Below are 23512 nucleotides of genomic sequence, written 5' to 3'. Positions count from 1 at the left end.
CACCAGAACAAACCCATTTATAAAATCAGACAGTGAGGAGACACTGTCCATAGAGCAAATTAACTTGGTTTCAATTAGTAAGGTAATCAACTAAGGGCAGGAAATAATCAAACCCGTAGTTGGGAAATGCACTCAGAAAAATCACATAGCTCCTGTGCTATTCATTTAAAAAAAAGTGTGTTTCCAATTTTCCAATGAACAAAGACATTTGTTTTCGATTTAAAATAGTTTTTCCATTGAATCATTATTTTCTGATATAAAAGTCAGTCATTGATTAAGTAACATGCTCAAATTTCACAGAATCAATTAGTGTACAGTACTTTAACAGTATTAGTCATTGATCATTCTATATTAGAATATTGAACAAAGAAATGCAACAAGAACAAATTTGAAGAGACACAATTAGGACCAATCTTTAAACAACAAGGATGGTCAGTGTCACAGAACGTTTTACAAGGCAGCAATGTCAGAATTTGTTTTATTTTAAACATTGTTTTGAATCCAAACACTGTCCTTTACCAGCCCATGTGGCAGTACACACAAATCACACTGATAACCACCTGATTCATGATCTGAGACCTCCCTCTCCCCAGTGTCTCCTTACCATGTACAGTATTATCAGACAACACTGAACTTCTGGAGGGTCTGATACAGTAGCTCCTGGGAATATCTGTTTATGTTCAGAGGTGATTATTAAAAACATGCTCCGGTACTTTGGCGACTAAGAAAGTATATATTTTTTAACGTCCCACTTTGGCCTGTATGTGTCAATATGTAGTTCATACATGAATAATCTATGAGAAAAATTACTCTTTTAACTCAATTAGCCACGAAATCCCTAGTTTGAATGCAAATTTTCTGGAAGCTGTGCCGCGCCATTTTCCCTACATTTCCCCCGCACTTGGGACAGCACCCTAGCAATTCGAGTTCTAGCCAATTAGCTTCAGCCCCTCGCATTTGAGCGACAGCTAGCAAGAGGCCTGCCCAGCGTTATCAAATGAGTTTGCAGGGCGGGCCCAATGGCTCAGTGGACACGAGAGAGAGCAATGACGTGGTGCACATATGTGACATAGTAAACAATTTTCGGGGCCACTTTTGGCTCGTGAGTGCTACTTTCAGAGCTACTGGCTAAAAAGGTATACAAAAAGGTACCGGATAATCTCTTTAAATGAATGTAAACAGGCCATTTCCACCATCTACAATTCTAATACAGAGTAATCTCAGGGGACAAACCGTTTCTTAATTAATTACGTTTATTTAATTTACCCTTCAGTGACCACGGGCAGAGAATATGTATTATTGACAGACGTCAGCGACAGTGAAAAATACAGGACATTTTTGACAGGGGAGGGAAACGCTTCCAGTTACTACTCCATCACATTTCATTAATGCTCGTTTTGGGGGCTGCAGACCATAGACCACCTCTGTTAATGGAAAGATAGCTAGAAAGAGAGAGCAACAGAGAGAGAAAGAATATCCAGAATCATTACAGACATCAACCATATCTGTAGGTTTGTATGGGTTGTTGTATCGATGTCATTTGTATAGCTGTAATGTAGTGGATTCCTTACCGTTAAACAGGGTGGAGCCCCTCTTAGAAGAGTCCGTTGACCTGCTCAGTCTCAGGGTCTAGGTCAATGTCATAGAAACAGGGCCTTGTGGGCAGCCCTGGAATCGTGGGCATCTAGGATGGGGGCCAAAAATAAATAAACTGTATGAGTATTTTTGTGTCCTCTGATCAAGAGATTGATTTGACTCTTCATTGATTCAGTTGATTCTCTGTTGAGTTAATGGATATTTTAAATACAGTTATTCTCCAGGCCAGTGCCTTCTTACCGTGCCAACCAGAGGGTAGAGGAACCCAGCACCCACACTGGCACGGATGTCTCTGATGGGCAGGATGAACCCTGTGGGCACGCCCTTCTTATCCGCCTCGTGGGACAGGGACAGGTGGGTCTTTGCCATGCAGATGGGCAGATTCCCAAAGCCCTGAACAAAACAAATATGGCGTTCATTGAAAGGACAGTAAAACCTCAAATAGAAATGTCAATCTTTGTTGACTGAAAAAAAATTAACATTTCAAGTCTGTCCTCCAGACTGTTTGAAATGTGCTCCAGAAATCAATGAGTAGAGTGCTACAAACAAATAGGTTCTATACAAAGCATGTAAACAAAGAACCGTCTCCATTAAAAGCCTTGGTCTCATAGCTATTGTACCTGTTTTGTGTAGAGCGCCACCTTGTGCTGGGCATCTGGCAGCAGCTCTATGTCATCAGCTCCATAGATCTTCTGAGCAATGATCCTGATCTTATCCGCAATGGGCAGCTACAGGCGATTCAGACAGACAAAAATACACATACGTACAACATGAGTACCATCAAACTGGTTCAGCTCATCTACACTGATTCTCCAACATGTTTAAATTTAGTGCACGCATTTGCAACAGTACATGAGGAGAAAGATTAAGTGATACCACTCTGGGAAATCACTTGATGTATAAATACTCTGATCAAAACAGTAATCTAGGCCTCAGAAGTGAATCAGTGATTTATTTCATTTACAGACATGAAACAACACTGATGAGATTGGATGAATGGAAGAAAAATAATAGCATTAGGGTCCAGCCAGTGAACAGTCGAGATGAGAAAAACCCTATGACCTGAGCAGGATGAAATCAATGCATCCATGTCATATAGTGAAAACCAAGGTCTTTGACTGAGGCTGATGCTCGCTTTACCTCCACATCATAGAGGAACTTGAAGTCACTGGGGGCCTCAGAAGCCCTCTGCACAGCTTGTCCCAAGGCCACGGCACCAGCACCCCCTTCAGCCCAGTGAGAGCAGCGCACCGCATCAAAGGCCCCCACTTCCTTGGCCAGGCTGCAGATCAGGTCCAGCTCTGATTCAGTGTCCGTCCTGCAGTCAGGGTCACACAGGTCAGAGGTCAAAACACTAAGACACAGGACAAGAGGGGTAAAATAGTTTCAGATGCTCACCAACCATGACTTACTTGAAAGCGTTGACAGCCACCACCACTGGCACTCCAAAGTGCCTGGCATTCTCCACCTGTTTCCTCATGTTACTGCAGCCCTTCTCCAGCAGCTCAAGGTTCTACACAGGAACACACAATAGGTCTTTTTTTATATACAGCTATTACATAATACACTGCGTACACTCTGCCTTTGTAGAGACACCCCTGAGAGGGAGTTAAGTGCAGCCATTTTCTACTCACATCAATGATCACATGTAGCCAGTAGGTATTAGGCAATGGTCCATTTAAAAAAAAAAACTTGAGGGAGCATGGGAACTGATCCTAATTGCACTGCATAATGGATGGGCCTGTGTAGTTCAGGTCAACTAATTGCATCAGATGAGAATTGTGTCACAAGACACAAAGCAAATACCACATGCATGCTCTTGATGCCTTCTAATGAATGAAGTCTTACGACTAAGGCTGTTACGGGGACCGTATTACAGCCACACCGTTTAGTCACGGTAATAAGGCTTCTCCAAGCGCTGATGCTGCAGATAGTCATTAGTAGCCTACCAAACTTGCTAACTGCCGGGTACTCTATTGTCCCTCTAATCACTGACATCAATGCAAATGTAATCGAAAACCTAATCAAACACTTCACGAGAGCCCATGAGGTCATGTTGCACAACATTTCTATAGGCTATGCAATTGCGTGAGAAAACAGAGTGATGGCCTCTTAAAAAGAGGATCCCATCAGCTTTCTACAGGCTAGGCCTACTATATTTATATCTCAACTTTCCTAATATTAAGAACTCTTTAAAAACAGGAGTATAGCCTACCTGGCTGGCATAAAAATGAACCACGGGAAAAGCATCCTCCAATCGCTATTTAAGTGCATAGATTACATGTATTTTTTAAATAATAATAAGCCATTTAGCAGACGCTTTTATCCAAAGCGACTTACAGTCATGTGTGCATACATACACTGCCCCGGTTTCGAGACTGGACCATTACCATGCACCTTTCTAAATCAAAACAAATTTCACACATATACTAAATAATATATGTAAAGACAAGAATAAAATCAAGAATAGTGTGATGGGTGACAATATTAGCCTATCACTTGTGAATTATATATTATCACTTGTGAATGATGCACAGCTTAAGGCAAACAGCGCACACTTTTTTTTTGTGTGCTACTTTTTCAAATCATATAGTCGCACACCTCATGTAGCCTAGCCCATAGGCCTATATGTTTTGATAAGGTTTGTATCACAACTGAAGTGGCCAAATAACTTCTTAAAATGAAGCACATTCATCCGCTTTATAATGGGTGTAGAGCCTAACTGGCATACATACGCAGCGCGTGAGTTTCAAGTTTGGGGAAGATCATTTTCACCATAAAAATGCACCTTTATAATAAAAGCATTACATGCATAATCGCGTTTGTGGTCGCTTTTGAGAATTGTGTTTTCCAGCTAATGGAACATTTGCGCTTATAGCCTACTGCCGTGTGCGCTTATAATGTGAAAAAAATAGCCTAATAGTTGATCATTTTAAGCTAAACCTCATCTATTGCGTCAGGATCATTGCTTAAAACAGGTTTTTTTATGCTAGTGGTTGTATTTATTTGGGATCTATCGCATCCCACAACTGTCCCAGACTATGTTTGGAAAATGTATTTATTGCACAGAATAGGTCAACTTTTGTACTATGGGGGATAGTAGATTGACATAGGCTAGTGCTTTTGCTGTTCGTTAGGCCTACTCATCTTGTTGGCTGATGAAAAGTAAATGTGGACAGTTCTTCCAATATGCGCCTCGGAATTGGATAAAGACGCGTGCAGTTACATCCCGGATGTGTGTCTTCACTTGTAGCCTGTGAGAAAGACCCGATCACATGACAGAGCTATGTGAGTGAGAGGTGCTTCGGCATTCAGCCGGGAGAAGGGAATTATAATAATTATGTTCAGCCCAAGGGCACAATGGCCACTGGATTTTTTTTAGGGGGCATTACGGCCACACAAAGGGGATGCAGCCGGGAAATTCGAGGCATTATCAAGGGCTTGTCAAATTGTGAATGAGAGACTGATGAAGTGTGTACAGCATGCGCAAAAAAACTAAGCAGAGCTCATGCCTTTCATGCAAAAATTTTCAAATCATCATTAGAGTCGCATCATGCAGCCTTAGAATGTATTAAAAATCTAAACATATAGTCCAACATTTGTATCACAACTAAAGTTACATAAATAACTCTAAATGTAGCATATAGGAGTACCTGTTTCTTTGTTAACCGCTCAACACAGAACAGCCGCATGTGCGCACTCCCTCAAATAGTTTGGAGAAAATATCCTTTATTTTATTCAGCTATGTTCAGTTGTATTCTTCATACTATAAAATAATGCCACGGAATTCTAAGCAAATCTTGTCTGCTAAATGAACTAGTGTAGCCCACAGCCATATGGCATAGCCAGATCAGGGCCTAACACAAGGACAACTCAGAGTATGTTATACAGTTCTTCTGAAGTAGACTACATTTTCTTCATATCATGTTTCTTTAGACCTGTCTGAAATAATGGATTTACATGGATTTATTATACTTTTTTAAATGTAGATGTTCCAAAGGTCTGCATCAGTGGCTTATAGGCTATGCGTAGAAGCCAGGAGATGCTAAATGTGTTTATGTTAATTAACGGTCAATTACCGTGAGACCGGCAGTTATTTGCTTGACAATCACCGGCTGACAATTTTATGACCGCCACAGCCCTACTTACGACCAACTTGTGCAGAGGATGAGCAATATGCCATTAACAGAACATTATCATAAAAGGGAAGTGGCACATTTAGGATGGCTGCTCTTTCCCTGATGTGATGAGGTGTGAAAGGGGTGGGGCTGAAGTGAGAGTGGGTGAGGCGCGGAGAAGTGTCTTACCTCTTCCACATATTCTTTGGGCAGTGCCATCCCAGCAGTAACCTGCAGCAAAGGAGAAAGATCAGTCAAAAAGCCATCAAATTACTAAACTAGAATAAACAATAACGGGCTGTATTCCTATTCCCTGTCCAAGGACATGAAACATACTAGTGTTTGTGGGGATAGAGCTAAAGCAGCAGAATGACTGAGGTCTTCCTGTGTGAACTCCACACAGCAGGAAATGGAATTACATTCTCAGCAGTGCACCTGCATTCATTAAAGTGGGATAAGACATTCTATAGGAGAAATATATATATATAAACATTCTCTAGGTTGATGTGATGATTATAATTCACTACACTGAGCAACCACTACTCTTCCTTCGAGGGGGCAAAACCTGTCCTTTAATAGTTTTTTCCTGAAGCAGTCTTTCTGAAAGCTGCCCATTGGCACCACAATTAGAACAAGGGTAGAAAGATTTCAGAGACCACCAGTAAACTGTGCAGTCACTCACCGTTGGCCCGCCTCCATGCATCTTCAGGGCTCGGACAGTGGCCACCAGCACCACCACGTGAGGCCGCAGGCCGGAGTAGCGGCATTTTATGTTGAAGAATTTCTCCATACCGATGTCAGCGCCGAACCCAGCCTCCGTCACTGTCCCATGAGAGAGACAACCAACACTCACATTACAAGAGTTGTTCATAGTTTTGTTTCTTGCCAAGGAAGGTGTGTTTCAGCTCCACTTACCCACAAATCCCTCTGGGCCGACCAGCTTCAGGGCTATCTTATCAGCCAGGATGGAGGAGTTGCCGTGGGCGATGTTGGCGAAAGGTCCGGCGTGGACGAACACGGGGGTTCCCTGTAGAGAGAAACCCCTCTCAATCATCCAGCAGCAGAAAACACACTCAGCCTGTGGCAATGTCACCACTCTGACTCACAGCAGTCAAGTCTACCACATCAAACACCATACCGATTCAGAATCACTTATCTGCAGTCAACATAAACTTAGCTAAGCAAGTTCTATGCTTTGAAATATCTGGTGATTTAATGCAAATAGACTAGCTACTTTGTACCCAATCCTGCCTCTGAACTTTTCAAAGACAAACAGGGGATTAGTAACTGAACTAAAAACAGCCACAAGCACATGCTATCTATCTTCTCCAGACTGTGTCATCACTGCTCCAGGAGAATGTAGGAAGCTTCACATCCACACTACCCTAACCAATTAAAGAATCCGAAACCCATTTTCCCACAAGGCTTTGCTTCCATCTCCTCTCCTCCAGTTGCCAGGCCAGTACAGTTCCACCCTGAGGAGCTCCCTCCCTCCTTCCCTCCCTCCCTGTCCCGCCCACCTCCAGCGTTTGCATCAGGTTGGGCTTGATGGCATCCCTCATCAGCACAGTCAGGGCTCCACTCACACCCTGCACAGAGGGAAGGAAGACATGGTGAGAATCCTTTAAGGCCAGAATCAACAAGCACTCATCAAACATCAATCCAACCACTGATCATTGCACAACCACAGTAAATGTTGTCAAAAACAGAGCAATTGTCAGTGGTGGCCACCACAGAGGACCTGTGTTGACTGTCTATGTGTTGGTTGACATTGTGACAAAGGGAGACTAGGGCCACTTACCAGGTCCTCTGTGGTGATGGGCTGCCCACTGCGGCTGGTGGCCACCACCATCTTGGCCAGGCGCTGGCGCATGTCCTTCAGGCTGCTGGTGAGAGCCAGCACGGCCATGATCTCACTGGCCACAGTGATGCTGAACTGAGCCTGGGGGAGGGGGACAGAACACGAGTCAACAGGTCAGTATCAGTGGGTGGAAGAAGAAAAGCATGGGCACTATGAACTTTTACATACAGTTGAAGTCGGAAGTTTACATACACTTAGGTTAGAGTCATTAAAACTCGTTTTTCAACCACTCCACAAATTTCTTTTTAACAAACTATAGTTTTGGCAAGTCGGTTAGGACATCTACTTTGTGCATGACAAGTCATTATTCCAACAATTGTTTACAGACAGATTATTTCACTGTATCACAATTCCAGAGGGTTAGAAGTTTACATACACTAAGTTGACTGTGCCTTTAAACAGCTTGGAAAATTCCAGAAAATGATGTCATGGCTTTAGAAGCTTCTGATAGGCTAATTGACATCATTTGAGTCAATTGGAGGTGGACCTGTGGATTTCAAGGCCTACCTTCAAACTCAGTGCCTCTTTGCTTGACATCATGGGAAAATCACAAGAAATCAGCCAAGACCTCAGAAAAAAATATGTAGACCTCTACAAGTCTGGTTCATCCTTGGGAGCAATTTCCAAACGCCTGAAGGTACCACGTTCATCTGTACAAACAATAGTACGCAAGTATAAACACCATGGGACCACGCAGCCGTCATACCGCTCAGGAAGGACACGCGTTCTGTCTCCTAGAGATGAACATACTTTGGTGCGAAAAGTGCAAATCAATCCCAGAACAACAGCAAAGGACCTTGTGAAGATGCTGGAGGAAACAGGTACAAAAGTATCTATATCCACAGTAAAACGAGTCCTATATCAACATAACCTGAAAGGCCGCTCAGCAAGGAAGAAGCCACTGCTCCAAAACCGCCATAAAAAAGCCAGACTACAGTTTGCAACTGCACATGGGGACAAAGATCGTACTTTTTGGAGAAATGTCCTCTGGTCTGATGAAACAAAAATAGAACTGTTTGGCCATAATGACTATCGTTACGTTTGGAGGTAAAAAGGGGCAGGCCGAAGAACACCATCCCCAACCGTGAAGGACGGGGGTGGCAGCATCATGCTGTGGGCGTGCTTTGCTGCAGGAGGGACTGGTGCACTTCACAAAATAGATGGCATCATGAGGAAGGAAAATTATGTGGATATATTGAAGCAACATATCAAGACATCAGTCAGGAAGTTAAAACTTGGGTCTTCCAAATGGACAATGACCCCAAGCATACTTCCAAAGTTGTGGCAAAATGGCTTAAGGACAACAAAGTCAAGGTATTGGAGTGGCCATCACAAAGCCCTGACCTCAATCCTATAGAAATGTGTGGGCAAAACTGAAAAAGCGTGTGCGAGCAAGGAGGCCTACAAACCTGACTCAGTTACACCAGCTCTGTCAGGAGGAATGGGCCAAAATTCACCCAACTTATTGTGGGAAGCTTGTGGAAGGCTACCCAAAACATTTGAACCAAGATAAACAATTTAAAGGCAATGCTACCAAATACAAATTGAGTGTATGTAAACTTCTGACCCACTGGGAATATGATGAAAGAAATAAAAGCTTAAATAAAATCACTCTCCTATTATTCTGACATTTCACATTCTTAAAATAAAGTGACCTAAAACAGGGAATTTTTACTAGGATTAAATGTCAGGAATTGTGAAAAACTGAGTTTAAATGTATTTGGCTAAGGTGTATGTAAACTTCCGACTTCAACTGTACCTCCCTAGTGTGTCCTTTCTCAGTCGGCGATTGGCCAATTGTGATCTTCCTCAGGAAACGATCATTGGTGTCTAACACTGAAATGACACAAAGACCATTAAAACACTCTTTTACATCTCAACACTGACATGTCGTAGTATAGCAAGGCTCTCCAACCCTGTTCCTGGAGAGCTACCCTCCTGTACATTGTCGCTCCAACCCCAGTTGTAACTAACCTGGTTCAGCTTATCAACTAGCTAATCATAAGAATCAGGTGTGCTAGATTAGGGTTAGAGTGAAAACCTACAGGACGGTAGCTTTCCAGGAACAGTGTTGGAGAGCCCTGTAGTATAGTATACATTATACACAACAACAGTCAGGCCACTCAGGGTACATCACCAGTACCTCTGTTCCAGGTGATGGAGTCTGGGTCCATGTCTAGTCGGGCAAAGCGGGTTATCTCCTCCTCGGTCAGAGTGGTGGGGTCAGTCTTCTCAATGCCCAGTCTCTATAGGGATCACATACAGAGACACTAGTAGATAATTTCCCTCCCCAAGACAGTCAAGATAATAACAGCATTGTCATCCATGGACACGTTTGAGTTTCTACCTTTAATCTGTTTATCTGGATGGGGGAGAATGTCCTCTGACCTCCACTAAGAGGGACCAGACGGTTATATAAAGCCTGTGGGAGAGGGAATGAGTGAGAAAGATAAGAAATGGACCGACACACACATTAATCAAACATGGAATACCACCTTGTGCAGTGCAATCTTTTTCAAGAACAGAGGTCAACAACCGAGAGAGATCACCTTGTCTGTTTGGGTGGCTTCATGGAACATACGGGCGTCGATGGCAGCCGCCACCAGGTTGTTGGCAGCAGTGATGGCGTGGATGTCTCCAGTGAGGTGGAGGTTGAACTGAAATCATAATTAAACCATATGGTCAAATAGAGCTTTATACAGAAACCCCTTCCTGAATGATCAATGTCTGGAATAGAATGGAAATCAGTCAGTGCAGTACCTCCTCCATGGGAATGACTTGAGAATATCCACCTCCAGCAGCACCTCCTGTAGATAGATCATTCCAGGCATTTAGCATTGATAACAACTGAGCACTGATAAAGCCTTACATTTTCACACAAAAGGCATCCAACCAGTCAGTAAAAGGCAGCATCACTCAGTGCTCACCTTTGATTCCGAAGGTGGGGCCTTGGGAGGGCTGGCGGACACAGGCAAAGACGTTGAGCTTCATGTGAGCCCCCAGAGCCTGGACCAGTCCTATGGTGGTGGTGCTCTTTCCCTCTCCCAGTGGGGTGGGGGTGATTCTAGAGGTACAGACAACATTAACACTGGTGTGAAACATTTCCAAGAGCATAATAGATCATCAATCTTGATAAATCAAGAGTTCTGTACCAGGCCACTGTAGTGAAAAGGAGCACATTTTTCAAGTTACATCTACAACATGATAGACCAATAACAGATTCAAGTCAAGAACAAAAGGTTATTGTACGCAGTACAAAACAACTAGACTGACACAGCAAGACAGACAGAGCATACCCAGTGACCACCACGTATTTCCCATCAGGCTGTGCCCGCAGGCGATTGATGATGTCCAGCTGCACCTTGGCCTTGGTCTTCCCATAGAGCTCCACCTCGTCCGACAGCAGCCCCACCTCCGTGGCCAGCCGGTCGATGGGCTTGGGCACGCAGGAACGCGAGATCACGATGTCACTGAGGGCCACAGTCAGGTCACACATTTATTCAGAGTAACAGCAGACAGGAAATGTCATGCAAGTCTCTGAGAACCAAGTTTAGGGCATTCAAACATGAGGTAGAGAACTAAAATTAGACTAGAGCCCCCTCCTTTAGTGGAAGGTTTAATTATTCAGCAACATTACTGAGGAGTATTAAAAGTACGAAAAATTACTCAACGACTAAGAAATAAAGTGATTCCACATCAGAGGGAAAGGTAGGCAGAGGATGAGGGGACCAACCTTGGCACAGGCTTCTGCAGGTTGAGCTTGGTGTAGGTGATGCTCCACTTGCCTGGCTGGTGAGACGCCATGAAGCGCTTGGCACTCAGCACTGTGTTCTGGAGATGAAGAGAAACAACAAACCACACAGCCAATGAAAAACTCAGATTACACATTTAGATTGTATTTTCCAAGGCAGCAGCTACACTTCCTGGGGTCCAGCAAAATTAAGGCAGTTATATACAATGAAAAACATTACATTTCACAAAATATTTCACAACACATTAAGTGTGTGCCCTCAGCCTACTACTACCACATATCTATAGTGCGTGTGTATATGTGTGTATAGATTGGAATTTGTGCCAAACTCAAAGACAATTTGCTTCTATGGTTATGCCTTAGACAAACGCTATTCATTCTCACTGAATGTGCTCTGTGCTACTGTGGATTGCACAGTGCCATAAAAGTGAATAAAACAAAAAATTGCTTTCCATTCATTTACAGTACCAGTCAAAAGTTTGGACACGCCAACTCATTCAAGGGTTTTTCTTTTACATTGTAGAATAATAGTGAAGACATAAAAACTATGAAATAACACATATGGAATAATGTAGTAACCAAAGTTTTAAACAAATTCTTCAAAGTAGCCACCCTTTGCCTTGACAGTTTTGCACACTCTTGGCATTCTCTCAACCAGCTTCACCTGGAATGCTTTTCCAACAGTCTTGAAGGAGTTCCCACATTTGCTGAGCAATTGTTGGCTGCTTTTCCTTCACTCGGTCCAACTCATCCCAAACCATCTCAATTGGGTTAAGGTCTGGTGATTGTGGAGGCCAGGTCATCTGATGCAGCACTCCCATCACTCTCCTTCTTGGTCAAATAGCCCTTACACAGCCTGGAGGTGTGTTTTGGGTCATTGTCCTGTTGAAAAACAAATGATAGTCCCACTAAGCGCAAACCAGATGGGCTAGCGTATCGCTGCAGAATGCTGTGGTAGCTATGCTGGTTAAGTGTGCCTTGAATTCTAAATAAAATCACAGACAGTGTCACCAGTAAAGCACCGCCACACCATAACACCTCCTCCCTCCTCCATGCTTCACGGTGGGTACCACACATGCGGAGATCATCTGTTCACCTACTCTGCATCTCACAAAGACGGCAGTTGGAACCAAAAATCTCAAATTTGGACTCATCAGGCCAAAGGACAGATTTCCACCAGTCTAATGTCCATTGCTTATGTTTCTTGGCCCAAGCAAGTCTCTTCTTATTGGTGTCCTTTAGTAGTGGTTTCTTTGCAGCAATTCGACCATGAAGGCCTGATTCACACAGTCCCCTCTGAACAGTTGACGTTGAGATGTGTCTGTTACTTGAACTCTGAAGCATTTATTTGGGCTGCAATTTCTGAGGCTGGTAACTAATGAACTTATCCTCTGCAGCAGAGGTAACTCTGGGTCTTCCTTTCCTGTGGCGGTCCTCATGAGAGCCAATTTCATCATAGCGCTTGATGGTTTTTGCGACTGCACTTGAAGAAACTTTCAAAGTTCTTGAAATTTTCCAGATTGACTGACCTTCATGTCTTAAAATAATGATGGACTGTCGTTTCTCTTTCCTTATTTGAGCTGTTCTTGCCATAATATGGACTTGGTCTTTTACCAAATAGGGCTCTCTTCTGTATACCACCCCTACCTTGTCACAACAGAACTGCTCAAACAAAATAAGAAGTAAATCAATTCCACAAATTAACTTTTAACAAGGCACACCTGTTAATTGAAATGCATTCCAGGTGACTACCTCATGAAGCTGGTTGAAAGAATGCCAAGAGTGCGCAAAGCTGTCAAGGCAAAGGGTGGCTACTTTGAAGAATCTCAAATATATTCTGATTTGTTTAACACTTTTTTGGTTACTACATGATTCCATACAGTGAGGGGAAAAAGTATTTGATCCCCTGCTGATTTTGTACATTTGCCCACTGACAAAGACATGATCAGTCTATCATTTTAATGGTAGGTTATTTGAACAGTGAGAGACAGAATAACAGCAAAAACATCCAGAAAAACGCATGTCAAAAATGTTATCAATTGATTTGTATTTTAATGAGGGAAATAAGTATTTGACCCCTCTGCAAAACATGACTTAGTACTTGGTGGCAAAACCCTTGTTGGCAATCACAGAGGTCAGACGTTTCTTGTAGTTGGCCACCAGGTTTGCACACATCTCAGGAGGGATTTTGTCCCACTCCTCTTTGCAGATCTTCTCCAAGTCATTAAGGTTTCGAGGCTGACGTTTGGCAACTCGAACCTTCAGCTCCCTCCACAGATTTTCTATGGGATTAAGGTCTGGAGACTGGCTAGGCCACTCCAGGACCTTAATGTGCTTCTTCTTGAGCCACTCCTTTGCTGCCTTGGCCATATGTTTTGAGTCATTGCCATGCTGGAATACCCATCCACAATCCATTTTCAATGCCCTGGCTGAGGGAAGGAGGTTCTCCCCCAAGGTTTGACAGTACATGGCCCCGTCCATCGTCCCTTTGATGCGGTGAAGTTGTACTGTCCCCTTAGCAGAAAAACACCCCCAAAGCATAATGTTTCTACCTCCATGTTTGACGGTGGGGATGGTGTTCTTGGGGTCATAGGCAGCATTTCTCCTCCTCCAAACACGGCGAGTTGAGTTGATGCCAAAGAGCTCGTTTTTGGTCTCATCTGACCACAACACTTTCACCCAGTTCTCCTCTGAATCATTCAGTTATTCATTGGCAAACTTCAGACGGCACTGTATATGTGCTTTCTTGAGCAGGGGGACCTTGCGGGCACTGCAGGATTTCAGTCCTTCACGGCGTAGTGTGTTACCAATTGTTTTCTTGGTAACTATGGTCCCAGCTGCCTTGGGATCATTGACAAGATCCTCCCGTGTAGTTCTGGGCTGATTCCTCACCGTTCTCATGATCATTGCAACTCCACGAGGTGAGATCTTGCATGGAGCCCCAGGCCGAGGGAGATAGACAGTTATTTTCTGTTTCTTCCATTTGCGAATAATCGCACCAACTGTTGTCACCTTCTCACCAAGCTGCTTGCCGATGGTATTGTAGCCCATTCCAGCCTTGTGTAGGTCTACAATCTTGTCCCTGACATCCTTGTAGAGCTCTTTGGTCTTGGCCATGGTGGAGAGTTTGGAATCTGATTGATTGATTGCTTCTGTGGACAGGTGTCTTTTATACAGGTAACAAACTGAGATTAGGAGCACTCCCTTTAAGAGTGTGCTCCTAATCTCAGCTCGTTACCTGTATAAAAGACACCTGGGAGCCAGAAATCTTTCTGATTGAGAGGGGGTCAAATACTTATTTCCCTCATTAAAATGCAAATCAATTTATAACATTTTTAACATGCGTTTGTCTGGATTTTTTTGTTGTTATTCTGTCTCACTGTTCAAATAAACCTACCATTAAAATTATAGACTGATAATTTCTTTGTCAGTGGGCAAACGTACAAAATCAGCAGGGGATCAAATACTTTTTTCCCCTCACTGTATGTGTTATTTCATAGTTTTGATGTCTTCACTATTATTCTACAATGTAGAATATAGTACAACTAAAGAAAAACCCTGTAATGAGAAGGTGTGTCCAAACTTTTGACTGGTACTGTATGTCGTTAGAATTCCATTACCTCAGTGGATTACCAGACAGAGACAAATTAGTGTCTGAAAGAACACCTTATCTATTACAAAATGCTCCACATTCAGTTTAACCTAGTCTGTCTTTGCCATGATGGGTAAACAGGTGAGTGAATGGCATTGATTAGGTCACAAATAAATACCCCTTTTCCCCTGAAATGTGAATTTCTCACAGGATGAATTTTGGAGGTGGTGTGATTTGTGTGATTACTAGTAGGGATGCCACTGCCTTTGTAGTGGAGGTGGATCGGGAAGCTACGCTCACGTGATGAGTAACCTTGCCTAAGATCTGAGGACTCGTTTTCCTAACCTTAGATTGGTGGGCTAACGTATAACACGTACAGAAAACCCACGTGTTCAATACCCGGTTGGTCCACCTACCTGCATGAGCATGGCCACAGTCATGGGACCCACTCCTCCTGGTACTGGAGTGATGAAGCCAGCCTGTTCCTTAGCAGAGGAGTAGTGCACATCCCCCACTACGCGCTTCCCACTGGGCCGCGTCTCATCTGAGGAGCACAGAGGAACCATGAAGTCAACACAAGCACCCCTAAAATGTTACCCAGAATGCCCCTAAATGTTACCCATAAAGAGAAGTATCAGCTCCATGGAGAACCAATGATTCACTCTCTGTTTAGCTCACACATTTATTCTAGAAAAAAATGAGCACTTGTCAAAATGGAATCCAATGGAGGGGACCATACTAACCTGGGATGTGATTAATGCCGCAGTCGATGACCACCGCTCCCTTCTTCACCCAATCCCCCTTCACCATCTCTGCTTTCCCAATCCCAACCACCAAGATGTCTGCTCTGCCCACCTGGAAAGAGAGGGGACTGGATGGATCTCCTCACTATCCTATATTAGTTTGTTTCGTGGCATAAGTCTGCCAATCTAAAAAACAGTAGCGCTGCTGTATGTGGGATCTGTATGTGACATGTAATCTACCTGTATACACCATCATGACGAGTTGCCTGTAGTACATGTTTATATGAATGGCTTGTATATGACAGATTATGGTTGCGAGTGTTTTCATGTTCTGAGTGAGCGTATGACATATCCTGGGCTTGGGTTACCTCAGCAGCGAGGTCAGCAGTCTTTGAGTGGCAGGTTGTCACGGTAGCGTGGTTCCACAGCAGCAGGTCATGCATGGGCGCGCCCACAATCTTACTGCGGCCAATCACCACAGCTCTTTTCCCGGCCACAGAAACACCTGCACACAAGCACTGCAGTGTCAATCATTAAATTGAGCACTTCTACATATTAAGTAATTCAGCTGATTAGCATTGGCTCATAAGTAGTTTCTCTGCTGTACCCACCAGTCTGTCTGATGAGCTCCATGCAGCCGTTAGGAGTACAGGGGATGAAACAGTCACCCAGGTCCCCCCGGGACAGTTTCCCTGCATTTATACTGGTCAGACTGGGAACACACACACAGAGTACACTGATTATGAGCATCCGCCATTCGGTTTCTAACCACTAAGAGTTAGTCATACTTTCACGTAATTATATATATATACACATACATACACACACTACTCCTTCTGATGGTACATTGTATTTCCTATAATGCCTTCTTTCGTTTCCCCATTCCATCATTATCTCCCCAGCAAGCAAGCTATGCATGATTAGTACCCTCAGAAAAAATCATTACTCTTTTGAGATGACGACATATATCAATGTCCTCATCATTAGTTCACTGGTTGTAATTCAGGCCCTGTCTTTTTAACAGGCCCAGCTAAGTGCAGTGCAGAAGCTCCTTTACTGGTCTCTCAGTAAGTCCAGAGAACAATCTGAATCAATTAGAGGAGTGAGAGATTAATGGAGCTTCCTAAACACCAAGACAAAAGGCCTGCATCCTCCAAACACACAGCCTGCATCAGCATCACTGTCCAATAAACACAAGATAAACATGGCTTACACTACACAAATGCAACTAGAACACTTCCAGAATGGCAAAATGGTTTCACTAACCACGTTTCCATTCACAGTTTTTATGCGTGTACAGTCATACCAGATTTGTAACAAAAATAAATAATCACTACTTCCTGTTTCCATCACAGCTGTCTCGGTACAATTTTATCAATGCCGACAGTTCATTTGTTTGTCCGACATGGTGGGATCTTTCCGTGTCTGTAAAATTAATAATGCGAGAAATGGTGGTGGAAATACCATTATGCGCAAATATTGATATAAAAACCATCATATCGCAGTAAACTTGGGAGTCATGCAATGATATGGTGTGTGGTCCTCCCACTACGACTCGGGAAACCATGCAGTTCATTAGGCTACAGATGAAATAAGTTATGAACTTCTTGCTCTTATCCATAATAATCTCATAATGTAGACAAGCCTACTGCATCTACGAACTGTTGGCTAGAGCGCACATGTGAAGACCAGAGTAGGCACATTTGCTATTTAACGCAATAGTTTGTGACAAAACTATAAATCGGTAGAGTTGAAAATGCGTTGGAAACACATTGAACTTTAGATTGTTATTCAGTACATGAAAACATGCGAAAAATACATTTTGGGTGCACTACATCACACACACATTTTTATCTGCAACAAGTCAGTTTGGTGGAAACACCACTGGTGGGAAAGTGTGCATAGTTTCTTCATACAGACTTTTGAATATTCACATGAAAATCTGTCACCAATTGGATGGAAGCCAAGCTATTGTGTGGGAATTATTTGCCTGAGTGTCACTAGAAAAATTCTAACCGTTTTTGAGAGAAGTTTATCACGGTTTGATTGTTTTTTGAGAGCGGTCTTTGATGACAGTAAACTGGTCACACAAAGCATCAAACATGTTGAAACATCTCAGGGCTCACCCATCCACATCCTTCTCTGGGGCCACAACGTTGGTCACCTTCTCAGTATCTATTTTGTGGATGGAGTCCAGAGGCAGCTGAACGATGAGGCCATGGATAGCAGAATTCTCATTCACCTCCATAATGCTGTGCAGCACCTAAAGAGTGACGGGGTGTGTAAAAGAGAGTGGGAGGGAAAGAAAGCTATAGAGAGAGAATGACTGAGACAAATAGAGTGACAGAAAGAGGCCTGCAAGGACCACCAGGCAGAAACGCTATGCAAGCTGTGAAGTCAACCCCCTCAGGATCCCTCCTCACCTCATCCTCTGTGGCAGTCTTGGGGAGCCTCAGGTGTGTGGCATTAATTCCAATCTACAGTAGGCACAAGAAAAACTGAGTTAAAAAGGGATACTTTGGGATTTTAGCAATTAGCCCTTTATCTACTTCCCCAGAGTCAGATGAACTCGTCGATACCATTTTTATGTCTCTGCGTCCAGTATGAAGGAAGTTAGAGGTAGTTTTGCGAGCCAATGCTAACTAGCATTAGCTCAATGACTGGAAGTCTATGGTATCTGCTAGCTATGGTATCTGCTAGCTATGGTATCTGGGGAAGTAGATAAAGGGTCTCATTGCCAAAATCCCGAAGTATCCCTTTAAGAACTGAACAGAGAACAATTTGGAATATGTATGAAACAGGAATGATCACATCAAACATTCTGTTATTTACCTCAGCTGCTGCTTTCAGCTTCATGCTGATGTAGAGGTTTGAATCATCTCTGTCCCCCACCTGAAAAGTGCACAGCAAAATGTGTAGTCTTTGTTTGATCCAATAATGCTTTTACAAACTAGTCAATGAGTGAATAACCAGTGTTAGTTAATTAATACATAATGTTTCATAATTGAACTAGTGCCATATAACAGACAAAGTATAGGAATGGAATAAATGATCCTCTCCACTCTGAGTCAGTGGTTCTGAATCTGACTGAGGAAAAATATGACCCCAGGCTATATTCTGTATCCATTTTAGCATGCAGCACAAATTAGTGACTCTCAAAATGATACAAAACCCTACCCATTGACCATTAAGGAAACAGGCCATGGGAAAATGCACTACATGGGAAGAATCAGAATCAAGAGCCCTTACAACACTCTTGCAATTACCTGTAACACAACCAGACCTGGTCGAAAATTAGGGTCCTGCGTCTTCATCTGCTCCACATCCTTCTTCAGCCTCTCCCTCACCTGCCTGTGGACACAAAAGGAGCTACGGTCAATCTCACAGGGAGAAAGCAGGGGGACAGTTATTCAGGGTTAGAACCTGGTTTGTCCTACAGGGACGTGGTGTATCCAGAGACCTCTGAAGCCATGGACCTCCACCCTCCAAACGTCTACATAGCACCTTGGAGCGTCCAAGAGGTGAGATGTAGCATGACTACCAGCTGAGAGACAACTACAGGGGTATGGAAGAGAGCACCCCCAGGAATGCAATGCTGGGAAGGAGCCCTAACGGCACGTAGGGACTCAAACCACAGGCAACCTTGGGTGTAGTTGGCCATTTTAGCGTGGGAGAGACAGCAATGTACGATGTGACAACTCTATAACTTTTTGCTAGGTGGCTAGATTGTTACAGGGCAATTCCATGGTAACAGAACTACACTGAGACTGATTTTTCACTTTAAAATATATGCCAAACGAAAAACATTGATTTCAAAGTTTAACAAACCATACAACTATGCACAATGACTAATATACAAAAAGACTAACAAAAGTGCTTAAACTCACTCATGATTGCAAGATTCATTTGCTTGCAGACAGGTTAAAAGTTGGTTTGTTCAACTACTATTGATAAATCAATGATTTTGTTTGCACACAATTGAGAATGCCCAATAATCAAGGTAGGCCCTTAAGACATATTTCAACATTGGCTACTGCTCAGAACAGTGTTTTTACACAATAGGCATTTTTAAAGACATTTGCTCAACACAAGTGTAAAATATAAAGTAACGAGTGTCACATGTGAATACTATTGCCTACAGAGAGAAATGGCTGCATGTCTGTGATTAACCTTGCGTTACACTTTTTACAAGTCTTTTTCCACCATGGAACCAGTACAGTTAACACCAGTTTGTATCCACCATTTTAATGACAATTTGTTTATAGCCTAATAGTTAGGCTATTACTGTGAAATATTCCTATAACATAACTTCTACTGTGCTAGGCTCAACTTGTTTTATAACCAAACTGTTACAAAGCATAGGCTAACTATATAGGACACTATGCTTTCTCTCTCACTCATTGATACAAAAGGCTGACACAATTAAACCAACTAACAATTTGCTGAAGCAGTCAACAATAGATATGATGAATCAACAACCCTCAGGTCTCAGACCGTGACAATTCTAAGGGTTCTCTAGAAATGTTGCACATAAACAGTGGTGGCAACACTAGTCTATATTGTATCAGCATAAGGGAGTTATCTAATCCTTTATTGGTCAACACTGGCCATGGAAGGCCATCAAACAACAGTGTTGTACTCTGATCAAGGCCACAGTGTAGTAGTTCCTTTGCAGCTACTCTGCAACAGCCTAGTCCACAGATAACAACAGCACTGCTTTAATGTTACTTCTGAAATTATTCAGGTAATGAACAGCACAACTGAACTTATTGAAGAAAGGGATGTAAATTGAAGAATATGTGGTTTTGGGTCATTCAGCTTGAAAAAGGCCTAACTGACTAATGGGTAATGTGAGGTACACAGTTAGGAGGCCACGGGCAGTCGAGTCTTGTGACAAGCATGAGTTGCTGAATGAAAGTCCCTTCATATATCAAAAGTCAGGTTGTCACCTAAAATACTCTTGATTAAACGACATAGTCAGTCATGTGAGTATGAAGTGAAACTGGACTTTAAAATGTTCAAAACTGAACTGGGCCGGTTTCCCAAAAGCATCTTACGGCTAAATTTGTTAGAACTATAGGATCTTATGGTTCTAATGATGAATTTAGCCTTAAGATGCCTTTGGGAAACCGGGCCCTGTTCAAAACACTATTGGGAAACAAATATGGCAAAGATGAGAAACTTTGCCGTAACTTGTTCTATGTTTTTTGGACATTACAAATTAATCTACCAGACGAAATCAATTGAAATCTAATATAGGTAAGTCTTGGATTACATACAATTTAGCCTATCAAATTAATAAAGCATATCACTGTTGTCCGAGCTATCCATCCACTGAAACTCAATATTCACATTAATAAAATAATTGGTCAAAGGCCACATTCCATTACACAATACTGTATCAAGGTTGGGAATAATGTAGCCACCATAAAAATTAGTGCTGGGCGGTAGGTATACCATATTTTACAATATACCAGTATTGATGCACGGAACGGTTGGGGTTTTTACTTCTATAACAGTATTTGACTGTTTTGTTTATTAAATGTGATACTTTATGCGTAACGTCCATTTATATAGTTTAATTCGCTACTTTAGTAATCTCTCTTCGTTCTCTTTCTCTCTCCTTGCCGCTTTCCACACAGACCTAGCCCCGCCCCGTCACTCAAGGAGTGCATTTCTTGTTCCTCGACCTTTGACACTTGCTTTCAGTCTGCATGGTCAATGCATCACATGCAACTGTGTTGATGACAACAATGCTGTTTTCACTTTGCTTCTTAATATAAATCCACTAGCGTTCCATAATTACACTATTAATTTGAGTTTCTTACATCTGCAAATAAGCTAATTTGTATTTTCTTAGCAAATTGGGCCTAAATCTTGTTAGTCACTAATTGATAGACACTAATGGTAATTGCTAGCTAACAAATGTAGAGTCAGAGCAAACGTAATTAGCTATACAGCCTGATAATACCAGTGATGATTTAGACCTAAATCAGCATGTTTGTGCAACAGTATCTTCTAAATCAAAGAGGAATACACAAAGCAAGAATATGTTAGCTACATGAAGTAGCTAAGAGAAAACATTCAATGTAGCCAAAGCTTATAGGGTCCCCTAGGAATCACTTATCAACACTTTGGTTCCTACCCTGTCACAGTAACTCCTCCCTGGCATTTTCATTCATTGTCATGTCAAACAACACCGTATTCAAAGTGCCCACTATTATATTCTAACTTTAGAATTAGAATAATCATTATATTTCCATGATTCCAACAGTTCACCAAAGTGTTTTGCTCTAAATCACAATTGCAACATTTGGTTAAAAATAAAGATTGTTTGCTCATATCGTGCAGCCCTACGTGGCAGTGTGAGAATGATCTCAAATGAGTGCAGGAAATGTAGAAATCGATGAAAATGCTGAAAGTTATTTTTAGTTGAATTGATCAGTATAAAACAATCAGAATGGAGAAAAGACCCATTGAAATCCCTCAATGTGTGTGTTGCCATCCTAGGGTCACGCACTACTCTTAAAGCAAATTTAGAACTTGTATGATTCAAAAACATAAAATACTGTCAAATACCAACCTTTTTTTTTTTTTTTTTTTATACAGCCACATTATATTTTGGCCATATCGCCCAGCCCTAATAAAAATAGAATGAAACATTCTAGTTCCTGGTATCAACTTCGCCCAGAATGTTTTCACAATATTCCAGTGAAGCTGCAAAAACTATTGCAATATTGTTTCCATCTACTTTACCTGAGACTTACCCTGCATTCATAACCAAGTGGGAAGGTGGTATTTACCACATATGACTGGGAATAGTCCATTTGAACGCCCCTCCAACTGGTAATTACTAGTGGGATACTAATCTATCAAAAATTGATAACATCATTCTCGGCAGTTAAATGGAACAAAACATTATTTATAAAAAGCAATCTATTATAATGGGGTTTACAAGAATGCTGGCTGTACTTCCAGTTTATGGTTGACGCAGCTTGTTGATCATTAGACAATCAGCGTTTCTCAACGTGTTCAAAGCACGTGAACGCATCCAACTGGCATTTACAACTTCAGAACGGATCATTTCCACCTTACCACTTGGTTATGAACGCAGCATTATAGGACTACGTTCCCACTAGTAATTACCAGTTGGAGGGGCGTTCACGTGGATATCACCAAAATGGATACTGTTGAATTTAGAACTTCATGAAAAATGGATTTCTCATGTTTTTTTAAAAATCTGTTCCAACTTTGTTTGATGTTTGCCATATATCGGGTTGAGATTCTACAGAACATCCCGAGACTAGATTGCCAGACCATGCTTGATGCACGTGGCTGTTACCGATCCAAACACTGACACAATGCCTGCAACACAGATTATAGTTATATTGACTGCAACAGAACGTTAGAGATCTGTGACAAAACCAGCCTGCTTCGAGGAAGCAATGTTCCTAAAGATAACGGTAGTTTATACAAAATCAACATGGTGCTTTATATCTCTGCACTAGAAATGTGTGCTAGCGAGCAAAGTTACAAAACGTCCAACAAATTGCTTTAAAAATGTACAGAAAATTTACACTTACGCCGAAACTTCTTTTCCACTAATGATTTGGGCTGACATCGTTGGGCTAAACCAGCTCGTCCCCTAAACACAGTTAGCTAGTTATCTTCTTCCCTAGGTTTGCGTTTTGATTCTGATTACTTGTAGCGCTAGTGTTGTAACATATACCGTGCCAGAGTAGCTCAAATCAATAATGCTTGTAAAATGTCTCGATATAGCCATAAAAACTTCTGAGAATATAAGCACACGTAACTAAAAACGTAGCTACTAGTGGGTGGAGTAAACTGTAT

General features: G+C 42.2%; 1 protein-coding gene across 1 annotated transcript; it reads right to left on the bottom strand.

Moving 5' to 3' along the window:
* Nucleotides 1-23491, bottom strand: LOC311145482 (C-1-tetrahydrofolate synthase, cytoplasmic-like). The gene is made up of 28 exons (XM_084181729.1): nucleotides 23245-23491; nucleotides 18928-19012; nucleotides 18494-18553; nucleotides 18085-18138; nucleotides 17788-17924; nucleotides 16273-16373; nucleotides 16030-16166; nucleotides 15662-15773; nucleotides 15335-15462; nucleotides 11309-11406; nucleotides 10872-11045; nucleotides 10503-10639; nucleotides 10336-10382; nucleotides 10125-10232; nucleotides 9923-9997; nucleotides 9719-9821; nucleotides 9335-9411; nucleotides 7516-7656; nucleotides 7235-7303; nucleotides 6630-6741; nucleotides 6397-6536; nucleotides 5904-5945; nucleotides 3009-3109; nucleotides 2737-2914; nucleotides 2217-2324; nucleotides 1837-1989; nucleotides 1572-1684; nucleotides 1-1442 (listed from the first exon to the last, which is right to left on the bottom strand). Exons 1-27 carry the CDS (start codon nucleotides 23280-23282, stop codon nucleotides 1595-1597), a joined length of 2805 nt encoding a protein of 934 aa, XP_084037855.1. The 5' UTR covers nucleotides 23283-23491; the 3' UTR covers nucleotides 1-1442; nucleotides 1572-1594.
* Nucleotides 23492-23512: the final 21 nt, after the last annotated feature.

This window comes from Coregonus lavaretus (assembly GCF_964263955.1).
Source record: "Coregonus lavaretus genome assembly, chromosome: 18".
Lineage (NCBI taxonomy): Eukaryota > Metazoa > Chordata > Actinopteri > Salmoniformes > Salmonidae > Coregonus > Coregonus lavaretus.
The sequence above is the reverse complement of the archived record's forward strand: the minus strand, read 5'-3'. Positions and strand labels throughout refer to the sequence as shown.

Excerpts from the sequence above, each read along its gene's own strand:
- LOC311145482 (XM_084181729.1), bottom strand. The coding sequence starts at position 23,282 with ATGTCAGCCCAAATCATTAGTGGAAAAGAAGTTTCGGC. Across the intron at positions 10,640-10,871 it reads AAATACGTGGTGGTCACTGG|AATCACCCCCACCCCACTGG; the intron begins GTATGCTCTGTC and ends CTGTACCTCTAG. Across the intron at positions 6,537-6,629 it reads CGGCCCAGAGGGATTTGTGG|TGACGGAGGCTGGGTTCGGC; the intron begins GTAAGTGGAGCT and ends CTCATGGGACAG.